The sequence below is a fragment of the Bos grunniens genome, chromosome 1 (genome assembly GCF_055505025.1).
Source record: "Bos grunniens cultivar Pamir isolate PY7600 chromosome 1, Bosgru_T2T1.0, whole genome shotgun sequence".
Lineage (NCBI taxonomy): Eukaryota > Metazoa > Chordata > Mammalia > Artiodactyla > Bovidae > Bos > Bos grunniens.
This window is the reverse complement of record NC_141165.1, coordinates 60,419,357-60,430,002: the sequence shown is the minus strand read 5'-3', so window position 1 is coordinate 60,430,002 and position 10,646 is coordinate 60,419,357. Positions and strand designations below refer to the sequence as shown.

The 10,646-nt window shown below is 37.3% G+C and overlaps 1 protein-coding gene across 3 annotated transcripts in view; it reads right to left on the bottom strand.

Moving 5' to 3' along the window:
- Positions 1 to 350: 350 nt before the first annotated feature.
- PRKCI (protein kinase C iota) overlaps positions 351 to 10,646 on the bottom strand; it is a 70,736-nt gene continuing 60,440 nt past the window's right edge. For all 3 annotated transcript variants that reach the window (XM_086394060.1, XM_086394059.1, XM_086394067.1), the window contains 4 exons: positions 9,574 to 9,653; positions 7,811 to 7,900; positions 6,955 to 7,070; positions 351 to 2,978 (listed from right to left, as the gene is read on the bottom strand). In XM_086394060.1, coding sequence (XP_086250186.1) covers positions 2,891 to 2,978; positions 6,955 to 7,070; positions 7,811 to 7,900; positions 9,574 to 9,653 — 374 coding nt within the window. In that variant the 3' untranslated portion in view covers positions 351 to 2,890. The remainder of the gene's footprint in view (positions 2,979 to 6,954; positions 7,071 to 7,810; positions 7,901 to 9,573; positions 9,654 to 10,646) is intronic.

Here is a 10,646-nt window from a genome sequence, read left to right as displayed (position 1 = left end):
AGGAGAAGTTCTGGAACTCTAGAATAGATCACTGTAGAACATACTGTTCTGTTTAAATTTAGTTTTAAATTCAGTTTTAAAACTAGTTAAAATGCTCTCTCTTCAGCTGATTTTTTACTAATTTGTTTTCCAACATAGATGCATAGACGGGTGAGTTTAAAAATACACTGAACAATATTTTATGAGTAAATGTCTACAATATGGCATGAGAACTACCAGAATGCTGCTCTAAGTACAGCAAAATTCCAAACCCTAAAATTTTCATTTTTCTTCTTGAACCAATTTTGAATACACCTTTGTTCTTACACAAAGCTCTGATACACTACATAGTAAACATGCTCCAATCCTGATGAGTATTAAACATTTTATTTAAAGATTTTAAAGTAAAATTTTAAAAAAGGTACACAAATACAGATTACATTAGACCAAGGCAGTATTCTACATGACAAAAATCAAAACAAAAAAAATTATTTTAAGTAAATGTACAGGTACTAAACAAGCATAATACCTGAAATCCTTTTCAGGCTCAGGCTGCATACACAGAAAATGATTCGACCACATACATGCTTATGTAAAATAAATTGTTTCTTAGAACACCAAAATTTCAACCATTCTGTCAACTGTCTTAGTCCCCTGGTGAGTATTTGAGACAACTTCTATGTAATATAAAAAGAACTGTCATGGCACATAAGGACTACAAAAAAACAAAATACAGTTAAAAACATATTTGTAATGCAATTCAGTATAAAATATACACAGTAAATCTTAGTTTAAAAAAAATTAAAAAAAAAAAAAAAAAAAAGGCCACCCTGAATAACGGTTAAAACCTCATCACAGAAAAATGTCTCATCATTTGTAACATTGATAGAAAACTGATACTTTTTTTTAGGAGATATCTAACTTGAAGTCAATTATTGAAAATTTATTTGAAATTGTAGATAAGATAGTAACTATCTAACCCTTCTCAAAATGTTTTATCATGAATACTCTTTCTAATATGTAACTAAAGACAAAATAAAAGTAACTAAAAAAACAAACCTGCTTCTCAAACTGAGGTCCCAAGACCCAACAGAATTCTAAGGTGGATCCAACAATGTGCTTTTTACAACAAACTTACTAGGTGATTATTCCACATTCTAAAATTTGAGAACAAAGGTCCTAAGGAAAATAGTACCATTTAAAAGCAAGATCATAAAGTATTTTCTGATATGTCAAAAATTTTTATAAATTTATGATTTGAAGTAAATACTGTTTTTTCTCCTAAAACAAGTTTCAGGTCTTAAGAGAAACATATATACTTCTTAAATAAACATGTGAACTATATAAACATTTCCTTTGAGGTTTCACTGCTTTCAGACTTATTCAAAGAAAAGAGAGTATACATGGACAGAAACTTTGGAAAAATTACATTTCAAATGAAATGTAGCAATCCTATCAAAAAAGAGACAATTTATTAAATGCCTACATATACTAAGTCATTTTAAATTTAAGACTAGATATCTTTCCTAAAAGTTACATTTTACTAAGATTGGACATTTATAAGTAATTTAAATGATCATGCTTATTTTTTAAGTCCCTTTTCATAAAAAAATATTTAAAAATAAACAACAGGACACTATCATTGGCATCACTTTAAATAATAATTGTTAAGCACTAATATTAAAAATAATCTGAAGAACTCTGCCCCTGATATGTATTCTACTCTGATTACATGTATTAGCTACTTCACTAAAACTCACTTAAGCAGTTGGAACTGTGATGAGTGTGAATGTGTGTGCATATCCTGAACATTTATTCATGTTTACTCTTTTTTTCCTGAATTTCATTGAAGGCTCCAAAACAGGATATGAAAGTATGGTTTGGGGAAAAAACAAGCATGGTTAAGACACTATTTGGAAGATAAATTATTTTCCTTTATACTGAATTACAAGGAAAAAATAGTATACATTCTGTGTCCACTGGATAATGGAGTGTTCTTACAAGTTTTTGGTAACAAGCTAGTGCTTCCTTATTATTTAGATCAAATCACAAAAGGAGACTGTGGGATTTACTTTCCAATAAAAAATAAATATTACCATTGCACTTTTTTTTTTTAAGTGTTTTTAATTTTTTTTTTTTTTTAATATACTGAGAAGTGTTCCACTTAACAGAAGTCTGGGTTCTCTGAACTACATTTATTAACATTCCAGTTACAGTTCCCACTGCAGGGACAAACTCAGAAGCTAACCCCTCACTATAAAAGAAATCACTTGAATCAGTTTTTCAAAGCCAGCCAGCTAATAATTTGGAATTTGGTTCTTAATAAAATGTGTCCATTCTCTTCCTCAGAAGACTCTGTATTCCTCAATTCTAAGCAACCAACATCTTGTATTAATAATTGTTGCCTTAAAAATCAATAAATTAGTCTTCTAAGGCAATGACAGAATTTGCAGCTGAATTTTTAAACATGAATAACTCAGAAAGTAACAGGTAATATAACAAGTTGTATTTTGAATTACTCTTTTATTCCAAAATTAAATACTTAAGTGACCTCATGAATATGACAAAAATCATAGGAGGTTTATGATACCCCACCACGTCCCTTAATGCAACAGAAACTCTTTTTAGTGAGTATTTCCTTTGCACAAAAAAGACAACTTTATTATTCATCAGTAGGTTGCTGGATTACCAGTGTAACTAAATTTTGACACGATTGTCTGGAAAGTAGTTTCATCTTTTTCGTAGTTAAACTGAGATGTAACCATTGACTTTTACAGCCAACAGCAGAAGGTACTGAGTGTTTTTTCTGTAGGTGAAAAATATAAAATGGTTCATTGCATCCGGACTGGTAAGAAGTTTATCCATGCATTAAATGGCAACACAAGCAAAATGCACAGTTGAGCAGGGACGATCAGACACATTCTTCTGCAGACATCAAGAGAGGATTAATGTACTCAAAACCTTCAAATTCAGACTGATCGATCTTCCTCACAATGTCACTGTTGAAAGAAAAATAATGTTCACCATTAAGATTTCTTTGATTTTTTTTTCTTAAATGGTAAAATAAGATTAAAAATTAAAAATAAGGCTAATTTATAAATTATGGGGGGAAAATCTACAAGTTTTTAGATTAACCCCCAAACATTTTCTAGAAGAATCAGCAGTACTGAAAATCAGAAAAGACTTATAATCCCATGAGCAAGTTTGGAACCAAAAGGTAGTCCAAAACTGAAGACTGGGAATAAAAAAGGCACAAATAGTCACAATTTTAGGTAATCTTAATTTCTGACCTAAACAACATTCTTGCCTTGAAAATCCCATGGACGGAGGAGCCTGGTAGGCTGCAGTCCATGGGGTCGCTAAGAGTCGGGCACAACTGAACGACTGCACTTCCACTTTTCACTTTCATTCATTGGAGAAGGAAATGGCAACCCACTTCATATTCTTGCCTGGAGAATCCCAGGGACAGAGGAGCCTGGTGGGCTGCCGTCTATGGGGTCGCACAGAGTTGGACACAACTGAAGCGACTTAGCAGCAGCAAACAACATCATAATTATAGGTGAACACCCAGGGCTGAATCAGCATGCAATTTAGTGGACTGTATAGGCCATGGGGTCGCAAAGGGTCAGACACGATCGAGCGACTTTCACTTCAACAACCAGATGGAACATGGTGAAGAGAAAGCCCAGAAGTTAACCAAAACGAAAAAACCAGAGGAAGTACTCTGAAAGATCCAGAGGGCCACCACAGGGAGGCAGTGGGTCACAGGGAGCAGAGAGGCTGGCATTCTGCTACACTGGGCTTCTAGTTAAGTATACAAGACCATTACCATCAAATATTTTAGTACTTAAATGTACCTATCATACTGCAGAGAACAAAGTTACACAGGATATGGCCCCTTCCTTCAAGAGGGAAGGTACTTCATACAACAAAACAGTACCTGCTAAGTCTCCAACACGACAAGCTAAGCCCTGCTCTAACCACTGCTGCTGCTGCTGCTAAGGCGCTTCAGTCGTGTCCAACTCTGTGCGACCCCATGGACTGTAGCCTACCAGGCTCCTCCGTCCATGGGGTTTTCCAGGCAAGAGTACTGGAGTGGGGTGCCATCACCTTCTCCGGCTCTAACCACTGCTGCTGCTAAGTCACTTCAGTTGTGTCCGACTCTGTGTGATCCCATAGACGGCAGCCCACCAGGCTCCCCTGTCCCTGGGATTCTCCAGGCAAGAACACTGGAGTGGGTTGCCATTGCCTTCTCCAGGCTCTAACCACAGTTCTAAAGAAAAAGGTGACTTCTACTTGGCAAAATCAAGAAAGGCAGCATCATTCCACAAACACTAACTGAATAGAATTATGAAAGACTACGGTAAGTCTGGGGAAATGTCAGTAATTTATTAGAGTTGGAGCACAGGAATAGAAGGCAGAGGATGCTGGAAGGAAGGTAATGGCTAGCTCAAAGAAGCCAGTGATGTTAACACTAAAGAGGTCCATCTTGATCTATCAAAGGTCTGATTACATCTGAGGGAGCTCTGAAAGATGGGGAAGATTTCAACAGGTGAAAAGGAAGGAGGAATAGAGAGGAAATGTTAACAGCATGCTATCAGGGAATGGTGGGTAATTGAGCCTGATGAAAACATGGCGCTTATGTTACGGTGAGAGATATGGCTAGAAAGTCATGCTCGAGCAGATGATGGGAGACTAATTACTCACCAAGGGGACAGATTTTACCTGCTAGGCAAGGTAGGAGTTTACTGAAGGAAACTGATTAAAGGAGTTGGTACTCTGTATGTACTGAACGAGTTGTAAAGTAAAGAAGGAGCCAATTAGAAACGACATAAGTGATGAAGTAAAGGAAAAAGAGACCAGAACTTGGCAGCTGAAGGTATTATACAGTTTGGTAAGGAAGAGTTGGAGTCAACAACCACTGACTCAGATGATCGAATCTGAATAAAGGAATGCATGGTGGTACAATGAGCAGAAAAGGGTAAATTAAAAACAAGGACCCGATTGTGAACAATTTACACTTCAGATGTTTGAGGTGCTTGTCTGACAAACCAGGAGACATGTTTGAACTATTAAGGGGAAATGAAGCTCAGGGAAGATAAGAGGGCGGTGGCTCAGAGCTTTAAAAACCATTGTTCATTTATTCTTTACAGCAACCTTGGGAAGTAGGCGATATGAGTAGACACAGGCTCAGAGAAGTTATGTAACTCAGACCCAGGGTACCCTGTTGCTAAGAGGTGGTGAGGGGATTCAAATTTCCATCTTTTGATTAAATCCAGTGCTCCTTCTAATACACACTGCTGTGACAAATAATGACAAAAGGCACTATGCTAAGTACTACACATTCAAAAATAATCAAGGCTTACTGTCTACTAGTGTCTTTAGTTCAACAGTTATCTGCCTATTTAGCTGGGAGGCATTTAATAGCTGGTTTCCATGCTACGGGGCTGGCTGAAACCTCCAAGGTATAAACTGCATGTAGCAAAGACAAGGCAGTCATGAATAGAATCATGGAGCATGCTAGTCTCAAGGGGACAGGGTAAATAAGATGACAAGTGGTTAAAGAGATAATGCAGAACCAGGATGGACAGCACCAACTAAAGCAGGCCATCAGTGTCAGATGCTTTACAGACATCGGAGGAGATGGGGCAGATCAAAAAATGCTTTAAAATCTAGAAATTAAGAAGCCAATTCAACCTTTAAAAGCTTAAAGAGCAGGTTCAATTGTAAAGAGGTTAAAGTGCTGGCAGCAAGAACGTGTAAGACAGTCAATGTTGATTACTTTGAAGGAATTTAATAGAGACAGTGCTTATTTATTTTTCTTTTACCATAAGCATCTATTAAGTATTTCTGAAAAAGATTGAAGATGAAAAGAAGATGAGAGAAAAATGTGGTGGCTCAAAGAAGTGGGGAAAATTACTGAATTTGAGCATATTTATAAGCATAGAGAAGAAGTTGGAAAAGAGAAATTAAGGAAGGTGAAGGAATGGGGATAACTGACACAATGAATCCTGGAGGAAATGAAGGAAACAGATTGAGAAAGTGGGAGGCTACCCCATGCATAAGAGGGAGAGCCTTCCAAGAAGCAGGAAGCAGCAAAAGTTTGGGACGAGTTAGAGAGCACTTCTGAGACACAAGGCAGTCTGGTGATGGCTGGAAATGGAGCAAGCTCACAGTAGGGAGGTCTCAACCCTGGCAGGCCACTCAAGGCAAGGTTAATCCACTTAGACTGATGGAGGCAGGGGGAGCACTGAAGGCTTCTAAAATGTAGAGAGAGTTTGGAACAGCTGCGGTGAGGAATGTGATAAGAACTAACCAGATGTTAAAGTAAAATGACTGCCAAGCAGAAAAGGCTTCCATGACATGACAGAATGAATCAGTTAACGACAGCTGAAGGATCAAATATCCCCAAGTTATTCTAAGCCATATCTTTCAAAGATATAAACACAAAAAGTAAGTCAGATCACTGCTGCCTGGATCTGACACACTGATGTAATCTTTTTAAAAAGTAATTTGGCAATATATATCAAGAGCTTTAAAAACTTTAAACCCTTTGACCTAATTCCCCTTCTAGGAATCTATCTAAAGGTAATACTCAGGAACTCAGACCAAGATGGTCACTATCACAGTGGGAAGCAGTGCAGTGCAGTGCAAAGAGCACAGGCCTTAGTCAGACTTGGGTTTGAATCCTGGCTCTGTCAACTCACAGCTGCATAACCTTGCTTAACCTCTCTGAGCCTCGGTTTCCTCGCCTGTAAAATGAGGTTTGTAAGACTGCTGTTGAGAATTAGAGACAATACGTGTCAGCAAAGGAGAAAATGACAAGCACTGTTTTTATAACTGTATAATTCAAATGTCCTGTAACTGGATGATTAGATAAAATCAGATAATTTGATCATGGAACACTGTGTAGTTATTAAAAAATGGGACTATCAAAGCACTTTAAAAAATATTTCAGTCTACAGAAATACTTACTCATCATCAGGAGTGAGCTGGACAGGTTCATTAGTAAACTGAGAATCAAAGTTGTCCAAACCAAATTCCCCAGAAATATTTGGTTTAAACGGAGGTACCACCTGCTTTTGCTCCATCTAGAAGAGACATAATGGGTGACAGCTCAAGCCCACATTCTTAGAAAAATTCCACCTCTGTGCTTCTCCTCTGTCCTTAGGTATTTCCCAGTCTTATTAAAGTGAGTCCCTGGGCCTGGTTCTACAATATTCATATGATGGAAATAATGACAAATCTGAACACTGATGCAGGCCCCAATACTACTACAACCTGCTCCATTAAATTAATATTCTAAGCTTTCACAGTTTTAAATGCTTTTTAAAAAGCACTTCGAATTTTGTTGTTTTTTGTCATTTAAAGTGATTTTAGAACAACAAAATTCTGTAAAGCAATTATCCTTCAATTAAAAAATAAATTTTTAAAAAGGCACTTTAGAGAGTGGTTTTAAGTTATGTAAGCTGTGATACACTGGTTTTTCAATATTCTTTTACATTAATAAATTTTGGCCCAAGAAAATAATGAAAACTAATATTGGAAGGACTGATGCTGAAGCTCCAATACTTAGGCCACCTGATGTCAAGAGCTGACTCATTGCAAAAGACTCTGATGCTGGGAAAGATTGAGGGCAAGAGAAGGGGACAACAGAGGATGAAATGATTGGGTGGCATCACCAACTCAATGGACATGAGTTTGAGCAAACTCTGGGAGACAGTGAAGGACAGGGAAGACTGGCGTGTTGCATTCCATGGGGTCACAAAGAGTCGGACAGGACTTAGCAACTGAACAACAACAATATATAAAATAATCAAAATGTACATACCATATCCCAATCAACATTTCGGAAGAATGGGTGTCCCTGAATATCAGCAAATCCTGTTTGTGGATGACAACCCAATCGTTCCTTTGGGTCCTATGGTGGAAATGTTTCAAGAGCTGGGTGAATACTCTGCTTCAGAATAAATCACCCTTGTGACCTGTGTTTTGTGTCTGTTATATGATACCTTTATATCTGAAATCAGAATGGTCTACCTTTCATTTCTAGAAAATATAACACTAGATAATCAAAAGAGTATCTGATGCTTGTGGCAAGCAAGATTTCCTCACAGCTCTTCTCCAGCTATCCTTGTAACTCAAGTGGAGAGATGTCACCACACCTTGCTAAAGAAAAATGGGAAGAAGACAAAGAGAGCAGCAGAATTATTTGGGCAGCACCCAACTCTTTCTTTGACACGGGCTGGAGTGATACTCAAAACACACAAACCCTCAAACTTCACCAGTTTGTTTTTAGCTCAATTTAAAAGCCCTGTGTCCAATTATAGCAACAACCATAATTTGTGTACAACAACGATACAACCATTATCTGAATCACTGGACTGAGAAGCAGCCTGCAAATTATACAACTATCGTGAATGAGAACATGTTTCCATTTTCCTCTGTGGCAAAAGGCATTCTGCTTTGCATACTGACACTTCTCACCTTCATTTTTCACTGTGTTAAAACTAAGGTTTCCAGTTTAAATCTTTCCTCACATAAAATACTCATTTAAAACAAGCTTGAATTTATTTTATTAAAACTCATTATCTTATTTATCTCAGAAAATAAACACACGTCAACCTACTTTCTAACCTACCATTTATTTTTAAACAAGATTTTTAAAGTAAGAGGATGGAAAACTGGTTGGTGGTGTGGAAAGAAACCTACACATTTGGTGTTAGAGTGTTATGAATAAACATAATTCAGAGTCATAATTTTAGATCCTAAAACTTTTCTAGGGACTTCCCCGCTGGTCCAGTGGCTAAGACTGTGCTCCCAATGGAGGGGTCCTGGGTTCAATCCCTGGTCAGGGAACTAAGAGCCTATATACTGTAACTAAGACCCAGTGCAAGCAAATAAAATAAAGATATATATATATAAAAAATCTTCTAGCCTATCAACTGCAACAAACAATGACAGAATGGTGTTCAGACTTTTTAAAGAGACAACATTTCAGCATTTTATTTTTTCTGAATAATTTCTAATTATAGGGTTGTGATAAGAGAATTTGCAGAGAACACTACTGTACCAAGTACTCAATAAGTTAAAACATTCTATAATAATCATCTAAAGGAAACTGAAAAAATAGAGATGGAGGTACAACTGAGGCTATCCCCAAAGATGCAGTTTTTCTCTAATTGAGCACGTGGTATTTTTTGTTTACATTAAAAACACCACACGTATGAGCCCACACACTCTGGAGCCTATGCTCCATAAGAAGAGCAGCTCTGAGTGCCACAATCAGACAAGAGTTCATGCACCACAGTGAAGACCCAGCACAGCCAAAAAGCAAAACAAAACAAACACCATACGTGATACAAAGCTAGGGGTAAACTATACTGGCAGAACGGAAAGGACGACGCATCTCAGGATCTCATTCTGTCAAGGATCTCATTCTGTCAAGGCACCCTTTGGTGAAGAGACAAGTTCCAGATCTAATGGAAAAATTATACACTTTGATGTTTTGGAATTTTATGTCGCCTGAAACTCTCCTTACCAGTGCCATTTGTATAGAGATAAATCACTAACGATTTTATATACAATTTATACCTTATTGAGGAAGCTCTTCAGGACACTTGCAGCTTTTACAGATAAAGAACGCGGTATGCGAATTTGTTTTTCCAAAATAACTAGAAAGATAAAATTTACAGCATTACTATAATTAACTTTTACAGGGTTTTCATCTTTATATTTCTACTATAAGATATTTAAGGCATTCCAGCAGAAAACAACAGACATTACAAACACTGTCTAAGCATCTTGTGTACCTTCCCAGTCCTGTCCTTTCCTTCCTACTCAGAGCCTCTACTCTGAACAATTTTGATCACTACATGTGTAGGTTTTATTCTTTGACTACTTTACTGTGTCTGTTGCCTTATCTGTAAAATTGGAATAAAAAGAATATCTGATTCATAGGGGTGTTGCTGTTGTTTTCTATGTAGTTGCTAAGTCGTGTCCAACTTTTTTGAAACCCCATAGACTGCAGCCAGGCTCCTCTGTCCATGGGATTATTCAGGCAAGAATACTGGAGTGGGTTGCCATGCCCTCCTCCAGGGGGTCTTCCTGACCCAGGTATGGAACCTGCATCTCCTGCATTGGCAGGCAGATTCTTTACCACTGAGCCACCAACGAAGCCCTCATAGGAGAGTTATAAGGTTTAAACAGGTTAGTGTCTGTAAAATGTGTGGCATGTATTACTATATTTGATTACATTAGACTTTGCCAAATTATTTTCCAAAGTTGTCATGTCAGTTTTCACTCCATCCACCAGAGTTCCAGTTGCTTCATATCCTCACCAGCACTGTTATTAACCCTTACTCGCACTGGTGTTGTCAGACTTTAAAATTTTTGCCAAATGTGTAGGTATGAGATGGAAGCCCATTAATTTTTAATGTGCACACCCCTGACTAAGGAGGTTAAAAGTGTTTCCAGGTTTTTCACAGCAAGCTAGATTTCCTATTACATGAAATATCTATTCATTTTCTGTAATGGCCTTAGTCATTAAATGTAGAATTTTATGGCAATTTTTGCACTTCTTTGGACGGTGTGTTCGGGGTCCTTGTGCTTGTCTGCTTGTTTCTGTTCTGTTCAGTTCTTTGTATTTCCAACTGCAGAGCTTTTTC